The 26,032-nt window shown below is 39.5% G+C and overlaps 1 protein-coding gene across 19 annotated transcripts in view; it reads left to right on the plus strand.

The window, feature by feature from the left end:
• LOC107216975 overlaps positions 1–26,032 on the plus strand; it is a 113,552-nt gene that overhangs the window by 62,080 nt on the left and 25,440 nt on the right. For 18 of the 19 annotated variants that reach the window (XR_006903030.1, XR_006903029.1, XM_046732670.1 and 15 more), the window contains 2 exons: positions 8,382–8,508; positions 24,805–24,940. Coding sequence is in view for 17 of the 19 variants with exons in the window: in XM_046732670.1 (XP_046588626.1) it covers positions 8,382–8,508; positions 24,805–24,940 (263 nt within the window). In the remaining 2 variants the exon portion in view is untranslated. Of the gene's footprint in view, positions 1–8,381; positions 8,509–16,570; positions 16,966–24,804; positions 24,941–26,032 lie in introns of those variants that run through there. The other variant, XM_046732686.1, reaches the window with a different exon arrangement.

The following is a 26,032-nucleotide window of genomic DNA, read 5'->3' on the forward strand; positions in this document are numbered from 1 at the left end:
TTTCCCGCAGATGAGAAATAATAGTAAAGAGGGAGTAATGTATCAATTCCGTCCCGCTTCACGGGTAAAAAAAAAAGTGAACATTCGTTGAGTTGAGCAAAGTTGAGTCGAGAATAAAATATAAAAGAAAACGTAGCTTCGGAGAGATAGAACTTTCTACTTCACGAGGGTCAGTGGTGGTCTCAGAGTCCCGCGGTTCAGCTCACGCGTTTCTGTAATTGCGCGATTGGATCATAATCCCCAATCCCAACTAATAACGTACTACTCGCGTAATCCGGGTACCAATAAGTTTTCTCGTGCGAGTTCCTGACAACTACAGTACCGCCTACTAATGAAAAGGAGAGGAGGTATACAGGCTGGATGGAGGCAGAGAGTAAGAGAAAGAGAAAGAGAATGAGACAGGGAGCAGGAAAAGATCTGAATTTTCATTCGGGTGGGATTACGGGTCCGGACTCTGGATCAGGTCAGAATTAGGCGGAGTATATACAGAGAGACTAATTCTAACGTCCACCAAGTTCAAATCCCTTCTCAATCTTCCTGATTATTATCCCCATTGATTCTCGTCCGCACAGTTACACGGGGGTATTTCGGTATAGGGCTGATCACTAATGCATTAGCTGCGTCCTTGAGCATATAACAAGACTGCTGATACTTGCGGGAAACTGAGGAGGAAAGGAGACGGGCGTAGGGGGATGAGAATAACACAAACAAACGACAACGAAAAACCGAAAAAGCAATAACAACAAAACAGCACACCGGAGCTTGGAATTTCTCCGCGTTCGGTACGTGCCTTCTTCTAATTGGCAACCTTCTACAGCGAACATGGGCACGTTTCTCGCCAATTTTACCACCAAATCGATTTCGCAACTCTCGCTGCAGGGCGAGAAACTGTGTTATTACGGCCAGCCGGGAAAAGATTGGGATTTTTAGAAAACCGGAATCCACATACCTATACGTTCGTGCCTTATTCGAAATACTCATGGGGAATTCAAATTTGGCCTCGTGTCTTTTAGCAGTCGCTGCAAAAACTCTGCCGAAGATACACATAGCGATAGAGTGAGGTATTGATTGATTTTTTTACTTCATCACTCAGCGATATTGAAATACTAATATATTATAATCTTCACGATATTCTTACAATTCCATTTTACTCCGTACAGTGATAATTACGTAACTTGAGAGAAAAATAATCTGTTTTTTTTTTTTTATTTTATGGCAAACCATGTTCTGTCCTAATATGAACAGGAGATTCACAAAAAATTATACGGACAGTGAAATAAAATAATGTATGCTAATCACTGACTCGCGATACAAATTTCGAGCTTCTGCGGTTCTGTGCTGAAATATTATGACCATGCGAAACGTTATTACTATTTATTTTATGCACTGAAGCAAGCACTTCCGCTTAGTTTCATGAAATTTGTTATTTTCGAAGTCAGAGTCAAAGAAATATTTTATAGAAACGCTATAGTTTCTGCGGAATGGGGAAATATAAATAATACTGAAAAAAAAAAAAAAAAACAAGAAAGAAATATCACAAAATTCGTTGGAGATTTCCGAAATAATGAATTTCCTTTCTAAATTACCGTCTCCAAAATATTTTGCCTTTAAATTGAAATGGTGAATATCTTACTGACAAATGTAGATAAGTTTCAGTTGAAGGGTACGTTTGAGGTTTTGAAATAGAAGATAGAGAATATATAATATTATGTACGTAATCCAAGGTATTAACTTACGAAACGTTAACCTTTGTGAAAGTATTTTTGTATAAATACGATGTTTTCAGCGCGATAAAATCAATTTCAATAAAATCAACAAATCCTTTAAACTCATACCTTGAGAATTAAGAAATATTTGGATCCCTAAAATAACAGTATATGTATATATAGTAACAGTTACTAAACAGAAATGATAAACTTATTATTATTTTTATGGGATCGTTGTTGCAAGAATAAGAATAATATTTTCTCATTCACGAGCAGTTGAAAAATTTATTGAACCAATTAATTCAACGACCACAGACCACCACCGAATGAGAATTTACTCGCTGTAATAAAATTTCATCGTCAGTTGGTTTTACCGAACATCTATTTACGCACTGATACCACTAAATAAATCAACCGATGTTCAATTCCGATAACTGAATCATTTATTCGGCAGACCATGATCGTGAATTCAATGCGTTCAACCATATCCATGTACTCGATGCAGCCGCAGTTACACCAAGCGTAATAGACAGTCATATTCAACCAAAGTGACAAAAAAAATGTACTAAATATCACAAATGACTGTTCAAATAACTCTTAAATATTTATACAATTATTCTCACTGCAAAATTCACCCAATTTTTTCAATACCTATCTTCGTACAACTGTGTATCGATGGAAAACTGATTAGGATTTACATTAATAAATAAGTAAGCGCTGCCGAAAGAATTTCTCTCCGACAGTGAGTGAGAAAATGAGGACGCCTAGTTGACGCGCTAAAATTCGGACATTCGCGTGATTCGCGTTGCAGCAGCCATCGGTGTGCAGATGCATCTGGCAGGAAACGAGGCACGTATCGACAGAACGAAATGCCTCGGTTGTGAATAGCAGACCAAAGTCAGCATAGAGAGAGAGAGAGAGAGAGAGAGAGAGTTTCGATCGAAAGCCTATCCACACTTATCGCCGATCTGGTTCGATGCTCATCCGGAGCCGGCGGAAGTTGCGGACGTTGTCGTTCCCGGGATCTCTCCCTTCTTCTCTACATGCTGCCAACGGCAACCGGCTTATTTTACGAATTCTAGAAGCGTTCCTGGCTTCGACTAATGCAGTTGGTGTACGCGAAATGGAACGACGCGACGCAGCGCGGAAGGGGCGAACGGAAAAGGGGAGGATGGGGTTGAACGGCATGGAAGAGGAGCTGCGCTCCGCCCTTACCTTCCATTCCCTTCCCTTACCTTCTTCGCCGCGTCTCGGGCACGCCTGACAACGTCCTCCTAAATTATGATACAATTATCTCAGATTTTTCCATATACCATCCGCGTGCGCGAGCGCAAGAACCGGGGAGGCAGGCAGTCGAGTAATCTGGTAATGAAATTTTCAGCCATGTCTTCAGCGAATGCGACTCACCAGGCATCTAACGAACTCAATAACATCTCTTCTCGTAATTTACATTCCCACCCGATCTCTCGGTCCACCTCAGCTCCGATATTCATGCTTCAATGTAACATGATCTCTCCGCAATCAGTTGCGGGATAGGAAGGATGAGAATTCTTGGGTGCAACGGTCAGTTGCCAATAATAAGAATACTTTGTTGACACGTTTCGGTCGGAGCATTGCCTGCCATCCTCGGTTCTGCGAATAGTGATTTTAATCGCGTAAGGTTGAAATTTATTTCAACGGAAATACTACGATGATCTGGAATTGGTGGAAGGATTTCCTTATACGACTTTTTATAATCAGTCAATAATTACGAAAATCGTTTTTTGGACAAAATTTCACCAAAGTGTCCTCTTACAATATTTAACCCAAGTTGTCGCACACTGCATCGAAAAATCAATCAAATTTTGATGTATCCTGCTGCTTGTTCATTTCCAAAAAAGGTCAGTCTGAATCTCTGATTTACTGTTGATTCCTGGGTACCAGCTAGTTCTCCAATTTCCTATTCTACATGTTTTTCATCCCACTTGTAACTAACAATAAGATTTTTATCTGTGTTGCACAGTTATCGTAAGTTTGGAATCAAATGAACATCTGCAACACTTTTTATACGATGAATAAGAGATCTACCGGCTTCGAAGTGAATCAATTTCCCCTCCAGACATGATAGTGAAATTTATTATCAGTAACACCAGCGTAAATGTCCTCATTATCGGAGCGCCAAATTTCACATGAAGATTGTAGAATTATCGATATCGTATGTGGAAGCAGATTTTCATCACTGCATTATGTCGCAGTGTTACCGGTGCATTGGAACGCACACAGCATTGTCATGACAGTGTGCGATAACTAGCATAGACGAAATGCCTAAGCATTACGAATGGCACACTGCCAGTGGTCTTTTGGTAGTAGACACATTTGCCGAAACAATTATATCCAGAGAATCCAAAAGGATCCGAGATGGTCGGAAGAGTACCGAGTGTCCCGACAATCCAGTTTCAAGATAGTCTTCCGCCAGCTCTCTGGAGTGATTCTATACTTGCCTAAACTGTAACCCGTTTGCAATTAAGTTTTCTCAAGAACTCCTCGTTCCGAACGACGAGCTGAACAATATGGCGTTAATTCCTCGATCCTCAGCCCAGCTTCCAGCTTCGTTGAGACTTTCGCCTACACTCACCGATTCCGTCTCGGTCTGATTCACCCTCTCTTAGTTCCTCCGTCTCTTTTGACCCGGCTGTTGTACAAGCGCTTCTTGCGTTTCTGTCAAATTTACACCATCTCTGAATTCTGCCGTCGCCCTGACGCGATCGGGCTTCCGCGATATATATATATATATATATATATATATATATATATATATATATATATATATGTTAGGTTACACGTAGACGGACGTATAATTTGACGTCAGCACTGCTCGTGGCAGATTCCGCCTACTTCGGCTCTCTATTTTCTTAGCCGCGGGGGCTCTCTTATCTATATGATCTTCAAGACGGTGAAGCGGCGTCAGCAGTACTCGGGTGAAAAATAACACGCGCCCCCAAGCACGTACACGATGATATGAAAGATTTTACAAGCGCCCCAGCTCTTCTCTCCGCATCTATCAGCCGCGGATTGTGGACCAGCACGCGACTCGAAGGCACGTAAAACCGTTTTGGGCGTAGTGTACACAATTTTCCATTCCTCAATCCTTAACTAACCACCTTTACGGCTTGCGTTACAATCCGATAACGTAAATTGGGGGCTTGATGAGACTGAATGCTAGCCGAAAAATGGTCATGGTGAAGCTTGCTATTCGAGTATCGAACCAATGAAGAATGCAGCCCGATATCAAAACGGAAAATCCGAAAATGAATCACTAGAGTAAACCTTTGGCATGAACGTTGGGAAACGTATTCGTGAACACAAAGTCCTTCAAAGCCAGAGTGTCAAACTCGAGTGTCGTCCAGTTTTTATGGGCTTCGTAGCGTAAAGTGCAGTCCAGGGATTACCAAGCGACCGTTTGTAATTAGCCGTAGCCGCAAGTGCAACAGTTTCCGAGGTGAAAAGAGCTGCGTCTGGTATTCTGCACGTATAGAAAGCCGAGTTCCCATTAAATCGGTGAAAATTGTAGGTGGAACTAACGATTGCAAGAGCAACTGTGGATCGTCAAGGAACTTGTTTCACATAAGCATGTGCTTGGGGTAAAAGCTGTTTTTGGAAAGCAGAAAAGTCGCCATTCAGATCGGAAGCTTTGGACCGTGGAGAGCTCACGTCACATAATAATGGATCCCAGCGATCCATGCAGAGAATTTTATAGTGCGACGTTCATCCTAGCCGGTAAAACCGCGGGCAACAGTTTGTATAATATCGCGGTATATAATGGTACCGCGAAGCTGTATTTCAATACTGCATGTTCATCAATTGATGGTCGGGTTGAACCACCCCTGGGATGTGACCCGGCAAATAAGCCGGAGGATGCAAATCAATTCCAGTGTAGAGCGCACCAAATTGTGCGCCCGTATTCACGCCTCGATACTCGCGCACGATTCACCCACACATTCCAGGTTCCTCGATTCCCTTTGTATTCTCGTTGCACGCCCATTCAACGTCCCGTTGCAGTTATTGCTCGCGATTCGACTTTTTCTAATAATTTATTGTTGCACTAACCGCGTTCGACACGGGCCAAGATCGTTATGAGATTGTAAGGCACGTAGCCAATCGGAAATTAAATAAACATAAAGTGATTTACGTCCTCCGGAGCCTTGCGTGCTGGAAACTTCCGGAATAACATATTTTTCTGTGTATATACGTGGATAATATATACCGTGCGGAAACGAAGCTTCACTGTAACCTAACTTCTAGCCTTCGTTGCGAGGGGTGCACCACCCTTGTGGCTCAAGGCGATGAGCCTTCGAGTGCGGAAAGCCAATTAAAAATTGACGCCCCCTAGGTACTGTTCTCTAAAAGCCTGTTTGTTGGCCATAGACAAGGTCTTGGATGAGCTAAAGACGAGCGCCTTGTTACAGTTTTCTTTTCGCGCGAAACATTGACGTTCCTCGGAGGAATCATCTTGTGCGATGATAATGATTCGACTTCTTAGTTCCACTCTAGTGCTCGATGCTCGCAGCTGTGTGTCCATCTACCACCAAACTTTATCTTTCGAGTAGAGTTCAACGACATTCATCGCGTGCAAACAGTTTGCAATTACTATTTGAGTCCGAAGTGTTTGAACCCAGAATCTGATGCCTGGATGTGGTGATCCAGGTACTACAGTCGAAAGCCAACTCGGAGGGAGACGAATCTTGTTATTACGCAAGCGCTGAACAGCAGGGGTGAAACTTCATCGACACATATGCCGATACTTATTCCAGGATCACTTTGTATCCGAAATTGAAATCCATTTCAGATACTGCGAATAAACCATGTGAGACTTCCAAGTGCAGTTATATCGAGATGCGTCAAAAGAGTACGAGATTAACTTGGGTAACGTCCGTTTATGGTACCGTAAATATGCGGAGTGACAAATTCTGAGGGTTGTAGGTCAATCTAATTGGAACGTTGAAATTTATCACAAACCACTTACGTATTGCAAGATTTATTGGTTCTGAATTGGATTTGGACAACATCTGAAAATCTCTCTCCAAAACATACGTGAAAACTGATCTTCGCGATGGAGCCAACAGAGGTAATAACTGTTTCGCTCGTCTCTATTCGTTGGGATTCTCGGATACACGGAGTACGGAAACACACATTCAGCTATTTCGGAGTGAGGGCCAATTCTGCGTAAGGCATCATATTCCAATGCAACTGCACAGACAAAGGCTTCACCGTGGCGCTTTCTGCGGGACGCTGGTGCTTTGTATTGTTATTCATGTGGTGCAGTAGCGGAGATATAGGAACGTTCTCCAGGGAGGTTAACACCTAGTAAGGCAGTTCTGATGGTGCAACGGTGGCTTTGGAAGTCGGAACGACCGCATCAGATTTCCAGATGATGAATATTACCCACTATCCACACTCGCACCCTTAAGCAAACTGCTCGGTGACTACAGGTTTCAGTTGTTCACAGCTCTCCCGCGAGGAAACAAACTGTTCACATCCATACGTGTGCATGTATTTGTCTAACAATCCACGAATTAATTAAACCCTCAGAAATACCGACAGTGTGTTTTTCTTATTATAAGCAATTTTTATTCGTTTTATCCGAGGTATTCCACAGGATGTCATTCTGTGTCGCTTAAATAATAAACGACAAAATTCTGCCGCAACTTTTTTGTACTGAGTATTTTGGACAATTTTTCGGAATCGGAAACCATTTCGCTTGTCGGAATGTGTAAGAACGTAGATCGAGAGTTTCATGCGATTTCACCTAGCGTCAAACGGTCACTGTTCCTCATTGTTTGAAACTTTGACACAGGGCAGTATCCTCAAATCAAACTATTCACATTTTTCTCACCTATACGCTATTTATCATTGGTTAAACTACCTGATTATTCACTGGCAGCTCGAGCTACTAAAATGGATATGATGTTTGACCTTAGTTTTCATTTTTTGGAACAAATTTTCAACTACAGAATATCACCAACCAGATTTTGAAACTTTGTATTGGGCTGCCCCAATATTATAAGTGTGTTGAACAGACTGCTTAGAATTTCTGGAAAATTAAATGAGGCTTTTTAAATTCAGGAATCTTGTTTTGAAGTCGAACCTGTTTCTTGGACCTTCATTAAGGTGCTAATATTCTGAAATTTAAAATCTTGGAAATTGAATCGAAGCTCAGTGCAACCTTGAAACCAACTTTTCATGAAAATCGAACCTGGTTTTTGGGCTTTCCTCTATCCTGACAGTCTGAAAGCGAGCTCTGACCCGGAATCAGGAACTCAAGAAACACAAGACCATTTAATCGAAAACAGTTTTCTCTACACACGTTAAAGATTACTGCAGACACTCATATTCTTTCGCTCTGAAAACTCTCGTCAGACACAATTGAGAACGCCTAAATTCTTACGATCAAAATCAAAATTATAATCACAACGTGTCGAAAGGAATTTAACGGCAGAAGGGTCGAAGGTATCAGGTAGAAATTGGCTTCCACTTCGTACCGCGTGCGATAATCTCACTAGACTTGTTAAATCGAAACCCCGCGTGGTGAGATAGGTACAATAACCAGCGTGAGAGACGTTTGGTGTCTGTTGTGCGACTCGAATTAATTTCACGATTCAATGTAGATTAACCCTTTCTAACCCTTTGTGTTTACAGATACGACTTGGGCCTAGACAAACTCTACTCAGTGACGTGGTACAAGGACCACGAAGAGTTCTACAGATACGTGCCCCGGTCCAATCCAACCCAGCACAGTTATCTCGTCGACGGGGTTAAAGTTGACGTGAGTATCCCTGCCCGCCCTTCAGGCCCCCGGGACTATTGGCTACGGACAGTCACTTCTCCATCCGTTTTCTCCCCCATTCCATCCCTTATTCCTCCGCTACAAACACGTTCACCTACCGCACCCACCACATCAACGCCCACTCGCAAACTCCCTACATGTGTCTTTGACCCCCGATCGGAACGGGTCTTCCATTCTGTGGCGTGAAGATGTTCCCCGCCTTTAACCTGCTATCAACTTCTTACACTTGCACGGAAAATCTTTTTGAATTTACTCCTAGACGCACGTATCCGATATTCGAGGTACACAGCTTTCTGAGAACGAACGATTTCGGTCTTCGATTATTGATAAGATTGAAGCTCCACTGTGGAACATAATTTATTAAGTTATGAGAATCCATCAGCCAGAATATGACACTCGCGGTTAGTTTATGAACAGACAATTCAACGGTACGTTTCTAATCCAACTACGCTATAGAGGCAAGGATAAAGCGTTTTTATACACTATAATGATCCAACTATGTTACAACTTTTCCTAGGAACAAATTCTGATTGAAAGACATGTGTGTCCAAATGTTATCAAAGAGACTATAATACCCGACAGATCAGTATATTGTGTTTCAAGTGCGGAAAGAGGATGATTTTCGATGGTATGAGCCAAAATGAGCGCTGTAATCACGCAAGTCTCTCTTCGATGACTTCTCGTTGTTGATTTTAGTCATGTGGGCTGGACAGTACAACACTTTCGATAAATCGATTTCTCTCAAATTTCCTTGTAAATTTTTTTTCAATTTCTTTCATGGAAGTAGTTCCAATGAAATTATCTATTTCGACATCAAATTTCATATTGCCCAGAAATTACCCTAAAATTATGCTCACGTATACTGCATCGAGGTGTTATTTATCGCGGAAATTAGCTCTGGAAAGCCGTCTTGAAAAAGCAATGATCAGATAAACGGATACTAAACGCAGCTGATGATTTAAAATTTATGTAACTTTCGATAGTTGTTACCCTGCCCGTACCGAGCATGTTTACATTTTAGTTTTAACTCAAGTATGAATGTGTTCTTCTCCAGTTGTATCAATTAAAATATTCAGGATAGAGTAGTTGGAGGTGGCATGTTGGATCTCTACGTATCCCAAGGCTGATTAAGAATTCAATGATGGTGTGTGAGACGGAGTAGGGTTTGGTTAGGATGGCTACCTTAGGCGATACCTTTACGGACTACCGGGAAACTTTTCAGGGTAAAGCAAATGTGCACCGAAAACGCCGAGAGTCGGAACATTGGTGAATGGCACGCAGTTATTTTTTATGCTATAATTTCGAGTCAATTTCACGAGTCATGAAATAAAATACAGTTGGGATTTGTTTCCTTCCCAGGTATGCAGGTCCACATATGAGAATCGTGAATTTTACATATGTGAAACGGGTCTCCGATAAAATAAGCTGAGTACAGTAAACACAGAAAATATGGGGCAAAATGTGTATTTTATAAATACATGCTCTCGTGTTAAAGTCTTGAGAGTGACCGTTCAAAAAAATACAGCCCAGCAGTTCATCTATTTATGATAGAAATTCATTTCTAAGGGCTGAGATTTCCTTCTATTGTTATACAGGGTGAGAGGGTACCTTTGTAACAATATGATATGCAAGATGTTCAGTTCTGCGTACAGCTTTTCATTCGTCTTTGCTTTCCTTTCGACTTATGAAAAATAGAGATCATCAAATATTAGAGCCACGCGATTAGTTGACTTATTGTCGACAATTGATTCGTCAACTAGTCGGTTAATCGAGACTTTGACTAATCGATATTTAGAAATTTTTTCTCATTGGTATTTCAGAGTTATCGTTCTCTTGATTGATTGAGTAATCGACCCTTTCAATTGATTATTTTTAATGAAACTGTTTTTCTTTGTGATAATCGGAACAGAATACGAAGGTATGTGTTTTAGCATTTTTTTTTTCAAATACTATTGAGAAATAATACTTTTAGTCTATCTTCTAAATGCCAGCAATTCTTAAATTCCAAGACAAATGTGTTCTAATATGACCGTTGACCTTAATTCTCTTGCAATCAACAGAATTATTTTCTCAAAATTATACAGATTCCATCAAGATTTTTGCAATAAATAATTCCTAATTGTTCGTTTTATGAGATTAAATCGCTGATTGATTGTATTCAAATACTTCACGTAAATACTTCTGAAATTTCAAACAGTTGGCTGCCCAACTTCCGATAACGCAGAATTTTGTGCATTTGTTTAAACAAAATGGCTGCAGCAGAGTTCAATTCCAATCAGCTTATTGCTTTCGAAGAATGGTGCAGAACAAAATTATATTGGAACTTTCATACGAAAATCATACTTATGATTTGCTTTCAATTGCTTAGACCACTTTATTATTGTTAAGATTTTCACGCAGGCTGCTAATGAGGAGATACAGCCATATTAAGTAAAAGAACTAATGTAATGACTGATTCGGGAAACCTCAGTACATAGCGTAACGAATCGTTAATCATGACCAAAATCTAATTGACTGTGAGATTATACACCTGGTGTAAGTGAAACGAAAATAAGTAGAAGAGACTGACGCAGGAATAAGAATATACCATATTTTATTGTTAGTTAACTCATGAACATTGTATATTGGGAGTTAAAATTGCAATGCGACACTACCGGGCAATCCGCAAACTAACAGTAGTGCGTTTACACGCGCCTGCACGATACATAACGAATTAATCACCTTTTGGCTTTCAATCACGTTCTGTGATGATGGCATCGCTTTCGCAAAATTATAAGTTATATTCGAGCGTGATGACAACATGATTGTGATTTTTGTTAATTAACAATACACTATTTCCTATCATACTCCCATGTAAATACATTCCGAAATGTATACTCCGAGCAGTCATATTGACCAGAGTCCCTATCATAGCCAATGGTATCAACACAATCTTAAAAACTGTCTTTAGATCCAATAAAAATTACCAAACATTCGCTAGGAAATTGTATAACCTTGTTGACGGATAGCATCGTTAAAGATACGATCAGTTATATATATATATATATATATAGATTGCATGGAAAACTATCTCTGCTACGTCCACGGTTCTACCCTTCTATCCGCATTCGTGAAATCATGTTGTGCAAGTGTGCGGTGTAGGCGTATTCGTGAAGTACGTACTTCACGCAGACATGTGTGTTTATATCGTTATATGAGAACTGCAGGGTTGTGTACGATTATGCACAATGGATGGCGAGTGGAAGCATGTCCGATCTGGACAGTGCGAATAATTAGGTCAATTTTGTTCAACCGCCTGAGCCGCAGATCCCTCGGCTCAACGGATGCACATTATACGTACGCGGTGAATGAATTACGGATAGAATAGCAATTTACACATTTTCACATCGACCGTGGTTACCAGGGATTCCATCCGAGGACTAGAAGTATAGGTATACAGTGATTCAGCCCATCATCCTCATCGCTACGGCTCGTTCTTGTTTCTCTTCTATTCATTGCAATATAACCTCGTTGGAGGCACCGGTACAAATTAAGACAACATAATATTTGTGCAATTCTCGTTCGAAGATTAGCTCGTGTGAATCGACAAGTTTCTATCGAATAAGCGTACGATGATAAAAAACGTTTCACTTATGAAGGACCCCAATCCTGTTTCGCAGTGGTACACCGAGAGAAATTTTTAGTTCCGGTTACCGCTCAGTCCTTAACTATTTTCATTTTTACCGCAATCAAAAATATAGTTCTCGGTACAAAATGGAAATTAGTTTTCTAGCTGTTACCGGAAACTCTAGTATCCGTTACTGTTCTTTCTCATTACGATCGCTGTTACTAGATTTTCTTGCAACTGTTGCGAAAGTTTAATGCTCGTGCGACAATAAATTGACGTTAAAACCTTGTTTAGCTAAAAAAGTAGAGTAAACCTCAGAAACTGATTTTGCGTTGCAATGACCAAAAAAGGATCGACAATAGCGCAAAATGGTTAGGCGTACCTCGTTTTTCGTAATTCCAACGATATTCAAACAGTTTTTGTAACGATACCTGTTTTACTGAATTTTTCTAGTTACTGTAACAAATGAAATTTTTCTCAGTGTATCAGACTCGTATCTTCTCTGGAAATGAGATGGCTATGCCGAAAGAAATAACTTGACATTCATTGAACAGTGTCCCCTCCTTGTCGGTGGTCATCCATACCTTTGACGTCCGAGAGCAATTACCTCTCGAAAAGAAAACACTCTTATACAATTCGAAAACGATTCCCATGCGAATACCGGAAGCTCTCAATCCAGACTCCAACTCACGGGGGTTGCGGTTGGCGTCGGATTGGATTGGATGAAAGTCAACAACGAAAAATTGTGACACACGTTAGGCTTGGCTCGCGGGGAGAACTTCTGATCTCAGTGATTGCCCGAAGAGTTCGCGGACTTTTTGTCTTCGGAGATTCAGCAGGTTGGGATTCGTTCAAACGGTTATCGGCTCATCCTTTTCTCGCACTTCCGTTACCATTACCGTTACCGTGGTTATAGCTGTAGTTCGTTCTTCGTGTCCGTCTCCTATTTTTTTTTCCATTCTCTGTTTTCCTCCTTCATCGCAGTACAACCCACTCGCATCACCGCCAACTTATTCAATTCGGCATTTCGGCACTGCGGAGAATTCCGGATTTTCCGATACGCGTATTTCAATTCGATTCAATCGCGGCCACGTGGAGGGATTACCCGTTCCATCACACTCCCAAAAACTACGTCAATAGTCGCTCCGTCAAATAGGACGCAAATTCGACTCACTGTTGCTGAATCCTGTGCTTAGAATCGGTTCCGGATTCTGGCGGCTTATGCAGGGAACACTTTTAAAATTAATGCGCCGAGATTTAATGCTGAATATTGTTTAAAATAAGATCGAGTGAGCTGGACAGCAAAAGTGTATCCCTAACCATGGGAGAAATTTTCATCACAAGACAAATCATATCATTATACGGAAATTTACCTCAACTGTTGACCTTCATAATCGAAAAATCAACGTCACGTATCCCGCCACTGTCCCGAATGTGTTACGATTCATTTGGTCACGCCTGGTTTGTTGTAGCTAAAAATTGTTGTCGCATGGTCAATATTTGAAGGTATTTTAGTAATTGAACGTAGCTGGTGACATTAATTAAAAATTAATAGTTTGTCGAAGCCGACAAAAATTATTGTAACCCACTCCACAAACTGACTGAAAAAACAAATTGAAAATTTTCATTCCAAAATTACTCTGGATTAATAAGTTTCATTACATGTATTTCACTCCAGGAGTTTGCATATTTAAAAAATTTTTTTAAAAATTTTTTGCACCAGAAATAAATTGATATTCTTTAGCATTCGGCGGTTATTCATTGCACAAAAGTAACAATTGGCTGACGAAATTTCGCGAAAAGGTTTCACATAGTGTATATATACGCGTATAAACCGGAAACGGCGGCACTTTTCCAGTCTGACAAGTAGCCCCGGTAATAGACTTAGCTCCCTATTACAAGATAGATTTGTGCTGTAAGAAGTCGATCAGTTGGGGGTTGCCCAGTCAGGCAGCTGCGAGCCCTCCAATTTGGTGGAAAGGGGCGCAGACAAAGTACACCTTTCCGGCTGATGTGTGGCCTCAATCTTCTCGAGAAATCTTCAACCTATAACCAATACCCGGCAATAGCTGTCAGCCTTTATTTCCTGGTTGCATTTCGATTTATCGTTAGTGTTCGCTACGAGAGAATAATCCCGCCCGAATTCATTTGCACTGCGGAGTTCGGAATGCGTTTCACGATCCTGCATACGCGTTCGTATTTCTAGTTTTAAACTCAGCCCGCGATAATATAGTCGTGAGGAAAGTTTTACCTTGGTATTAACTCAATTTCCTGTTGGGGCAAAAAGTTTCGTTCGCCAGGGAGAAAGTCTGGTGCACACGATGATGTAGCGGATAGGGCATGGATACGCGTAAAGGTGGTTCATGGTTGTCATTCCCGCATGCACGTTATAACTTATAAGTAGCGTAAACGACGCGGTTGTGACTGTAAAATGAAACACTGTATCGTGACACATGAAATGAATAATGTGCCGGGCTGGGGAAGGAATTGCTGCAGGAGCGTTAGTTTAATTAAGAGACTTAAGTGGCAGGTCTCTGTAGTAAATTCGAGACAAGGTTTCGCGTAATTTGAGCTCAGATAACCGGAATGGGTTCAGTGGCTAAACAGCAATTGATAAAGCAGCTTGTAGGAACTTTTCTTTCTCTAGCTGACTCCAATCCATGCATCCTGACATCATTAGTCACGTGCGGAATTATCGACGTACAAAATAGTCAATGTTTTTCTGAACGTTCACTGTTGAAAATTTCTGTATCGAAATTCTTACACTGCATTAGACGTTTTATTCGGATACGGAACAATGAATTCACCATACATTTACTGTGTATACAATTTATGAACACAATAAATTTCCTACAAAATTTAATGAAATCTACAATTTCAATTGTAAATTTCAAACAAATGCATGGTAATTCACGTTGCTGAACTGAACTTGTAAATTTACACCTCTTTTGTACAGTAAATGTTTAGTAAATTGAAAATCATTTTTAATGGTGCTGTTTAGTGTTTTGAAAAACATAGCGTTAAACTGAACCCTGTCATCGAGGAACTAACGGGGCTGTATTTTCTAAATTGGGCTGAAAAAAAGTATGGAAGATCCATAAAAAGAGATACTTGGAATGATAAACTGAGAGTGCAAACTAATAATCATAAAAAAATATAAAAAAAAAAAAAAACGTATAAGTTAATAAATAGTAAATCAATCAACATTGTATTGTGGCAATAAAACACAGGTATTTCGATCATGATTAGACGACAAAAAAATATTTTGAAGATTATTCTAATACTCCGAGCATATTCACTCAAAGTCAAACCTGAACCTCGTCTAAGGTTGGTGTTCATGTCGTTATTTCCGCATGAAAGCTTGACGGCGAATAAGGAGAATGAAAAAATTCAATATACGCATCATCCCTAAGGTTCATCTTTCTGTATCCTTTTCTTATACACTATTATTTTTTGACAATACTGTACAGTGCGTCTGTTGTTTATAGTTTTTTAATCGCATCTTATCGGTGCTTGCAATCGTAATTGTGTGCTCGAAGAGCACAAGGAAATGAAGTAAAAAATTTCAATGAGCTGAGCGAATTATCAACGTTCAAACCATGTTTGCTCGTGAAAGTGACAAAATTACATGCTCAATCGATCGTCTGCTATATCTAGAATAATGGATTACATAAGGTGAGCTCGGATCTGAAGTCGGACCGTAATCACGTAAGGACATTTATATATATATTTTTTTTTTTTTTTGCAAGATCGTTAGTAAACAGCCTTATACATTGTGCATCGCAATAAACTTCAGTTCAGGTTGAAATCCTAAAATCACCTACGAAGTGCATTTTAGTACTCTAAAGAGAAAGTTAGAAAGTATTTTCAGAAGTGGATATATGTTTGCATGGATTCCTTGTAAGCCGGATTCTAATCGAACTGCGGAACCGATTAGGTTGAAATCTGGACACAGCATTATTTTTGCCACTACATCATTTTTCGATATTTTCAAACGAGCTTTGGAATACGGTCTGTCAACGTTGAAAAAAAATTACCGAACTTCTTTGGATGTTTTTGTCTCACGAGTACGGGTATGAGTTTTTTGTGAACTGGATTTCAGTAAAATCGCTAAACTGGTTTGAAATAGCTTTGTACGGGATGGTATTTTTGTTGTTACGAAGATAGGCCAATAAGGTTTCGAGCTCAATCGCATCTCCGGATTTGAAAAGGTTATCGATATGACTCATCTATTTTCATTTCGAAATTATGCAACGACCTTTGCAATGCAATTCAACAGAGTTATTTATTAACTCAAAAGTTTCTTGGACTAGCCGCTCGAATCGGGCGCTACAATCGGGGAGAAACGAAACGAGCTGGAGGTAGCACGATGATTTTCAGATTTTCAGTTGAGCTCTAGACATCGTGACAACCAGAAGTGCTCGAGACAGTTAAGTAGATATCGGTTTCCAATCAACAGCGATACGAGGGGAGGGGAGTCCGTCAATTTGAAGTTGAATACGAGTATGTGCTGATGCATATCAGAAGCGCCTGGTTCTCTGCGGCGTAGACACCGAGATGTTCATGTGACCGCGTAGAGATCCCGGCGTCTGATTATGAGTAGATTGCACGTATCGAATCGGCCATTGTTCCGGATTGTTTTCATCATTGAAAGAAAGCTTCAACCCCTCTCGTGGCTAAATATAGAAAAGTCTTTGGGTTTGAGGCGTGTGTGCATATGTGTGCCGGAGCTCTTAACGCCACGATTGATAAGTCAGTGGCGACGATGTGGACTTAATGTCGATGTGACTGCGTTGGGACTTCGGCTTGGTGCACGTTGTGTACATAAGGTACGTTTAGAATTTGTAGCTTCTTGATCAAGAATCAAGACATTTGGATGCACTGCCGTGTATTGTGACGATCGTGTGTGACACGTGTGTACAACAGATTGTAAAGAATTATGTACACCGGAATAAAAGAGTATTTGGACAAGATTGAAAGATATTTTTGAATGTAACGACGGCTCTCTATATTATGAACCCGTTAGTCGGTGACGTGGAGATCCTTGGTGACCTGATTCGAGAGCATCCCCTTGCATATAACATATGCAATTGTCACTTTTAAGTGGAATTAAAAAACATGCCATCATTATTTTAACGTACTTGAGCAAATGCGCATATTTAGATTCGAAAACAAATCTTAGGATGTGCTGATTTTTTTAGATTGCTTCATCATTAGCAAGAATATCAGGTAAACCAGCTTTGAGTAATCGTGCCTTTTGCAAACAAAAACTGACGAGCTTTTCAGCTGAAATTTGCTCGTTAACCGTGAAAAAAAAAAATTTTAATTTTGTAAAAACGTCAACATCTCGACACTCTTTACATCTAACGATCTAAAATCTAAATTGATTTTGTGTGAAACCTATTTCACTGGAGTAACAAATTGCAAAACAGCGATACATAATTTCCAGCACAGTAAAGAATCGGGTCGGAAAACTAAATTGTACACTTTTACCTTCGGATGTTAAGGCGGCAGATTTCTAGTGCCAATCCAGTTTGGCTGGGTTACTTTCGAACGTGATGCATTGTGGTGAGGCTGACGGAATGCCGACGAGGAAAAATTCAATACCAGGTGCTCGATCTACTTTTTTCTTCCTTTTACAATCCCTGTGTGATTTTCTCTTTTGACTTTCCCACCGTGTAAAAATAGTGCATAAATTAGCCTCGTTATAAAATTCCACCAAGATCAAAGGCGCTGCACCTCACCTGCAATCTCCCACCACCTCGGGCAGCTGTGTGAAATCGTAGTACGGTACAACTTATCCGGTGCGTTGGCGCCGACTTGCAAAATTTCCTAACGAATATCTAACGTCGCAGCGCAGTTGGTTGCAGCATTGAATTTCGCCACGGTGGAAAAGTGTTTGACGATGGAAATAGGGGGATCACGCTGTGCGGTGAACATCCCTGCAGACGTAATGAGTTCTACGTGGGATGTCTGACAACTATCCGGATCCCTGAATTCCGAAAGAAGTTACATTCGCATCCGGATCGCCAAATCTCACGTTGAACTTCTTACGGCTCTCTGGGGTGTTGATCAGCCATACTGCGGAAACTCTTTTTAACAGTATCCATCAGACTCCATTTCTTCACCTTGTTCTTTTTACCGTCATGCTTTCCCGTACAATATTTACTTCACGAGAAATTCATTGAGGCCTGAGAACACGTGACGTCGTGATGAATCTATCTTATTTGCATCTCAGATATTGCAAATCTGGTGTGATTTATATAGGAATGAAAAAACGCTACAGGATCTCAGACGGGCATCAGACGTAAGCGAGCAAATATTTGCCAAAGTAGGCCAACTGCAATTGATTAGTAATGAAAATAATGTTACAGAGATTGTGAAGCGCAGATCTGTGGCAACAGCTCAAAACGGTATAGATAGGGTAACGTTTAAACTTTATAGTTGAGAGTTTACAAGAGATTTGTAAACAAAATAGAGTATTTCCGGTGAAATACAATTCCCCAATAGTTTTAAAAAATAAAAATATTTCCTTAATCATTTTTTGGAGGTGTCCGTCGTGCTCTGGATATTTTTTTTTTTTTTTTAGTTTAAGTTATGGTAATATAATGATGAATTTGTTAGAGATATATCAAAACAACTTGTACCCGGTGCTGAAAAGCGACAAATAATAATTAGCGGCTTAGTGGGTTCGTCGTATCCCACAATACCCCATATAAAATATGTTCGAGTACCTCTCAAGTAAAACTTATTATTAGGTAAGTTTCGGTTTGTTACATTCGTAATCTGAGCAGCGTGATTTGGAAAATCGATTTTCGTAATTCCAACAATATTCAAACAGTTTTTTTAACGATACCTGTTTTACTGAATTTTTCGAGTTACTATAACAAATGAAATTTTTCTCCATGTAGATTATATCGCAACACTTTGGACTTTGTATGTTTTCAAATTTTATTTTTAATTCCGATGTCATGGACATATTTTTGGGTGGTGGTTAAGACTTGGAAGGGTCAATATTTCGAATTGCCGATACATGAAAATTTCAAACATGCGTATATAAAACAACGAAAGATGTATTATTCGAAATCTTGACTTTCGAAAGTGTCACTAATCAGAATCAAATTCCACAGTACCATTCTTCTCCATCAATGTCAATCGTGAAATTCTTTTTTAATATAGATGCGACGGGCTTGACAGTTTTTGGCAACGAATTCATTTGTTTCTACTATCTTTTCACCTTTTGGTGTTACTTTGTCTTTCTGGTTTTCTTCTTTTATCTGCAAATCGTCTTGGCAGTTCGCAACGAAGACAATTTCGATTTCTTGACTTTTTTGTCCTTTGATTTCACCTTTTGTTTGTGGTTTTCCTTTTTCATATGCAAGTCATTTTTATATGGACTGCTAATAAGTTCTACAGCACGTTGTGCTTCTTTCTTCATTTTTTCTGATTGTATCAGCTGAGGCAGAAGTGTTATTTAGTATCCCGGTACAATTTACCGGAACAGCATTGGTACGAATTAGCCAACTACGTGTTGTTTTGCGAAAACATTTCGCATTTGGCTCATAGCAACTGTAACGTAAGTACCAGCGCGGTAAAATAACCAGGAAGGATCACACTTTTGATGTATTAATACTGAAAAGCATTAGGATTTACTGTCAAAAGCCTTATCGAGTACTAGTGAAATAAATAATTATGCGAACCTTTTCGAGGATTGCATCCAGCAGCGTCTAATTTCATTTTCGCACTTGTCAACATGGTGGTGGTACGACATAGCCTATTCCCACCTAAGAGAAAACAGAAAGTAGCAAAAGTAATGATGGAGATCTAGCTACAGGAGTAACTTAAACAGGATGAATATTAACCATGGCAACTTATTTAATTATGAATTTAATATTCTGGTAGTATACTTAAACTCCTCGACTTCTACATCAATTTTATCCCAAAGTAATATTTCAAACACATCTTCGGAAACAGTATCGTGTAATAACTTTTGGGCAGAAGTATAACTAGTTTTCTGTAAAGAATTAAGTCTAAGTCATTGTGCAAGTATAATATTTATATTTTCACGATTCGTTATACTGGAGAATACTGAAAACATGGTCAACATTCAATTGCGAAACCGTAAACTTGAGTTTATCGTCGACTCCATCTTATATCAAATCAACTGACCCACCGTAGGCAAACTTATTCTCTTAAGAAGAAATAACGTAATACTATAAAATTAGAACATTGTATTATGAAGGTACTGGTTTAAGCATTGGAAATCGTTCTCACACACAGTTCTTCAATATCCTGGTCTGGATCCCTTTTCCTGTTTCGAACGTTTTTTTTCTCGAGTCACTGCCCAGTCTTGCACTCCCACACTTTACAGCGGGTAGGCACTATCATTCTTCTTAAGGTTCCACTTCCAAGTTTCTGCTCGCGAGTCCCCTGCAGTGAACTTCTTGAAATCAAAAAACTGAATTACAACTTTAGCCCCCAGCTGGTCGGAAGATTGAGGAGCATGGCTGTACGATGACGACTCCCCTGGGCAGCACAGCATCCCTGAAATCCCAACACCAAGCTACACAACGAGCGACGCGTACATTGTACTTTTCGATCGGACACGCAGCGACCACGCAGAAACCAAGAATCGGTAAAAATAGGAATGAAAAATCCATCCACGGTTATAGATGGCGTGATTTACTCTCCGCTAAGGTTGTGATTGTCAAGTGATTTGCTGCGAAGGATGTCGTATGACGTCTTATAATTGGATTGGCACGACGAAACCCACCGATCCGTGCGGACTCAATTTGCGTAGAAGGTACACAAGCGCGTGTACATCGATTTGCCGTGATATCTTCGAGTCGATATTGCTTATCGAATTACACCTGGTAGGTTACCAGCAATATTGTGCGTTGTGTTCGAGTATCCTGATCTTGTCGAACCACGCCTCGGATAAAGCAGTTCAATTAGACTTCATAGGTGAATTCCGATTATCCGTAACTGCTCTACTAATTGCTGATGCTGAAATTAGCCCAATTATTTTATCTGAGTAGGCTGTACGTTGCGTGTTCGAACTCATGCAAATACTGCGGATATCAGAACACATACTAACTGGATATGTGGTGATCCATAAAGTAGGAACTGATCCATGTTGGACATTAGTAACCGTCCTCTTGATCGGGGAGTGCCAATCGATCCAAGGATAAAAGACAGCTAATTGCAAGAGGAACGTGCCTCTCTTTTTTCTCAGCGATTTATTACTTTCAGTTTCAATATTTCCTTTAAGTGGTTATCGAGTCTTTTTCACCAAGTGCCATGATTTCCCGTGGGTCGATGATTGAGTAGATTGAGGATAAGTGATGCAAAGCAGCCTGCCATGTTACTTGGCCGAAATGTATTTCGATTGCCTACGTGGAGCGTCGCGGTTTAATTCAAATGTCCAAGGCTCGTTATTGGTGCCGTGTTTGCAGAGTGGATAACGAATTTTTACCATGTACAGTAAAATTGTTGTTTTTTCAACATGTGTTCACTGATGATGATCTGTAATCGTAGATGTTTTTAATGATTCAAAAATTGGCGTCATCGCATCTTCCGAACTGAAAGTCATAATAAGTGGCGAATTCATATTGTGAGTTGGATTCTCGGCATTACAAACATCACAAACTCGACAAATTTCAACCAGCCGTAGGTACTTGCTTTATGTTAAAGTAATTTGGAATAATGTTATCAGTTTTCTCGTTATCTAATTACTGGATAATATACCAAATAATACTTGAGACTCAGGCTGTTAGTTTGGTTAGACAAACACTTGGTTTTATAAAGTACCTATAATCTGCAGACTTGCTTCAATACTTATACTGTCAATTAATGAAAACGAATTATGAAATTTGTGATCGGTAGAAAATCGGAACGTCAAGCTTCCACAGATTTTTTATGAACGGCTTACTTCGCCAGAGGCTTGTGTTTATGGACGTGTGGTTGATGATCTAGAAGATGTTGAGCAGTTTCGCTTCTTTCGATGAAGATTGTGGTAGCAAGATCCAGGAATGAATTTTGTTATCAGTGTTTTCATTTAAATCGATAAAATTTTTTAAGTGAATCTCGTCATTCGCAATGAGAAGGTACGACTACCGTATTTGGAAAACTGTTTCGCGGTCTTTAACCAATCATTGCTCCGTCCCCGTCAGTCTGTTAGAAAAGAACTTTTATGATGCTCGACAATTTACGCCGTTCCACATTTGGGATAATACCTTTTTTTTTTTTTACTTGTGTTTATATTTAAATGAACAAATTTTGATTCTATAGAACGAATAATAACCAAAATCTTGATGCATGAAGTTTGTTTTTGTCTTTCTTACGTTGATAAAAACAAGTCTTGAAGTTTTCGGTGCACAGCATAAGGAGCAGGTAGCAGCACGTTGAAATAAAGAACTTTATGTCACAAAACTATTTTTCCTTTATTAGTTACGTGGAAGAAATCACAATTTGATATATAGAACCCAGACTCAAAATTCATGTTGACCAGTGTTATCGGCGTGTATATAATTCAACGCACTCTGACACTCAAAATCGTAGTACGTCAGTGAGTACACGCTACTGGCACAGTGATACCTTGACATATATCAGCTCTGGCTCTTCAGCGACGGATCCAAAGTAATCCACATCCCTTATCCCTTGTCAGGAAGAAACGTAGAAGCCCCCGATCCCCGGGTTGAGATCCCCAACTTCATGGTCAAATTGTGACGCTCTTTGAAGACCCCGCGAGAGTCGCGTGATGGTCAACAACGTACGAAAGTTATATAAAATCGATCAAACAATACGCGAGTATCGATCTCATCAAGGTGTACAGAAAATAGATTTCGTTACCCCGGTGTTTGTTTTGTCTGCGGCACCGTATTTGCCAAACGGTGCTTAATCGATCCCGCAGTTTTCGGTACAACTACGAAATCACACTTGCATTATATTTGCAGTGGATGAATCTTGATACAAACTGCCAAAGATTATCGCAATGAGATCCATTTTGCAACTGCATCGAGTTTGAGACTTTTTCAAACGGGTTCAACGACGACGTTACTTTGTGGCACGGTAGAAGTTTGGTAGAAGGTGGCGAGACACTTCCAAATTATTCTCTTTATTTTCAAACGAGACAAATTATTCCGGTGAATAATTTCCATGGCTTAACTGCGAGAATTATTTATTCGATTTTCTCGTAAAGGCTACACAGTATATTTTGTCGTGATGAAATTGTACCTAATTGCATTTCGTTTAGGCATATCGTTGATCTCGATACGAATGTATAATTTAGCGCACAAGTCTGAGTTCGAATTCAAGTATGAACACCGTTTGCGTATTTTTCATCGTATCTATAAATTAATGCTAAACACTTACTTTTTCGCGTTGGCTGTGAAGTGTGAACGACATACCTCGTTATGTGTTCAATTCTTTAGCTTGAATTTTTACTTATAGAGGGGAGGAATAGTACGGTATACCCATAAATAAATAAATAACAGAAGAACGAGGAAAAGAAAAAAAAGTTTACACAAGGGAGCATTAACCTCTCATAATTAGTCAAACTATATCAAGGATCACACGATCTGTGATGATTCATTAGCATCTAAAAACAGACGACAAAATATTGATTACCTGCAAAAAAGTAGATTTATACAATGTTTATTTGTCTATACAACAGTTGGTGTTATTGAATATATCTGAAAACGTTTTGTAGGTCTGAAATCATTGCTAAAGAACTAATAATGCTTTCTAGAACGTATCGATGGACAGTAGCATTTGAAAAAGTATACTTTGTAACGATGGTGAGTAAAAATAACACTTATCTGCCTAGGTAAAATGAACTTACGTTTTTTTACACCGCTGTAGGAGAATAACGGAATATTAGAAGTAACCGGTGAAATGAAGGAAAAAGATTTCTTTTCCTTTTGCATGAGATACCAAAACCGCATCATGAGTCACAATAGCTCATAGGTTTCTCAAATGTTGAGATAGTAGAAATATGAAAGATTGTAACACCAAAAGCCTTTATGGAATAGGTACTTCAAAGAACAGTTCAGGAGGGTGTGTAAAGTAATAGAATCATAGAGGACGCGACAGTTTACGCAGGTTTACGGATAATCGCAGAAATTCAATCAATTTTCATCAAGTTTAACAAAATTTGCGATGTTTCATCAAGTACACACCTCCACCAGATTGATTGTTCAGCCAAATTTCAATCCAATTGCTCCAGGTATTTTTTAGAAAGTCGGAACGAAAAATCTTTTCTGTACAGATATACCTACAAATGTGTAAAAACAAGTTCAAAAACAAACCCGCGTGTGATACGAAACAGATTTTCAAGCAAAGAAAGTCATTACAAAGACAGTCGCAGGCACTTTGAAACTGATGCAAATTTTATACCATGCGAAAGCAACTCAAAGTAGGTGGCTGAGTAAGCAGATTAATTGTCAGGTTCTTGTCAATCGGCTAATTCAGCATGGGCAAAACTTTTTTGCCCATGAAATTGGCTACATATAGCCTGAAGGGAAGGTTTAAGACACAAAACAATTCGTGCAAACCCTAATCGGTCCGACCAGCTGCGTAATTGTTCACAGAATTTTATCGTTTCTCACCAGCGGGACGAATGCCTCAATCGCTTTAAATTTTTTCAAGAATCCAATCATTTGTTACAGGCGCACATGTCGGACAGCCAGCAGGTCTTCTTGAGGCACGTAAGCTTACGCACGAGTGGACTCTACAGATGTGAAGTGAGCGCAGAGGCGCCGAGCTTCACTTCTGTTCATGGCGACGGCCACATGGAAGTTATTTGTGAGTATAATAACCATTGGATGACATTGGATTTAACGACAATGAAATTCTCACGATCAATCAATCGCCAGTGAGCAAAGAGATGGGACTTTGGTGTTCTGCAAAACATAAACGCAGCTTCTCATTGGACTTTAACATGAGGTGAAGACTCCCTTTTCCGAGTACTTCGGTGGTCAACAGTAAAACTCTAGACCGAGGCCTTTGTTCCATTTGAATTTTTGAATTACGATTCAAAGCACCTAATCACCGGCATCGTAATACACTGGAAAAAATGCAACACCACATATTCGACTACTTGACGTTGAACCTTAACCAATTTAAATTCTGTAGTCTATGTTCTACAAGTGACTCTGTTTAGGTCGATCTAAGTGTTTCAATCTACAACATGACCTTTTCACACAAGAACATATCCAATTCACTAACAAACTGCTGGTATTCTTTTTTGGTGGTAGTATTTGTTCGTGATATACTCTTTTCTGAAGCAAAATGATGGCTGTTGTATTGTAGAAGAATTTCCAAATAGACACTATAAAATTACCTATAAGAGTTTATTTACTTTATTTTTTATTTTTCTTTGTGTAGTTTTTTTTCAAATACTAGAGTAAAGTAGAGGCAGCTTCCACACTTAGATTCATTTCCCTGACAAACATTAGGAGTCAAAGCTTGGAACCAGGACTTTGTAACGGTTTTTTTTTTTTTGAGGTTCAACCGATACGTTTTGATTTTATGTTATATTAGAAATCTAGATATATTCAATGAACAAAATACATTAAATCAGGAGGAAACAATGTAGAACACAGATTTATTGAGTTTTGGTATAACCTTTTAAAAGAACAGGCAATCATAGAAAATCTCATTCACTCTTTCATTCACACGTTAAAATTACTCAATGCGATTACCGACGTTTTGTATATAATTATTCTGGTAAAATTTTTGTACCATATTAACGAAAGACTGGCTCTCTTTTCCTTTATGGTTCAAATTTAAAAATGATTCTAGTGAAAGAATGAATCTACTGACAAAGGACTCTAAATTATGGTGAGATTACAATAAAGTTAACAGACGAAGATATAAAATACTGACTTAAGAAGG

The sequence above is a fragment of the Neodiprion lecontei genome, chromosome 2 (assembly GCF_021901455.1).
Source record: "Neodiprion lecontei isolate iyNeoLeco1 chromosome 2, iyNeoLeco1.1, whole genome shotgun sequence".
NCBI classification, from domain to species: domain Eukaryota; kingdom Metazoa; phylum Arthropoda; class Insecta; order Hymenoptera; family Diprionidae; genus Neodiprion; species Neodiprion lecontei.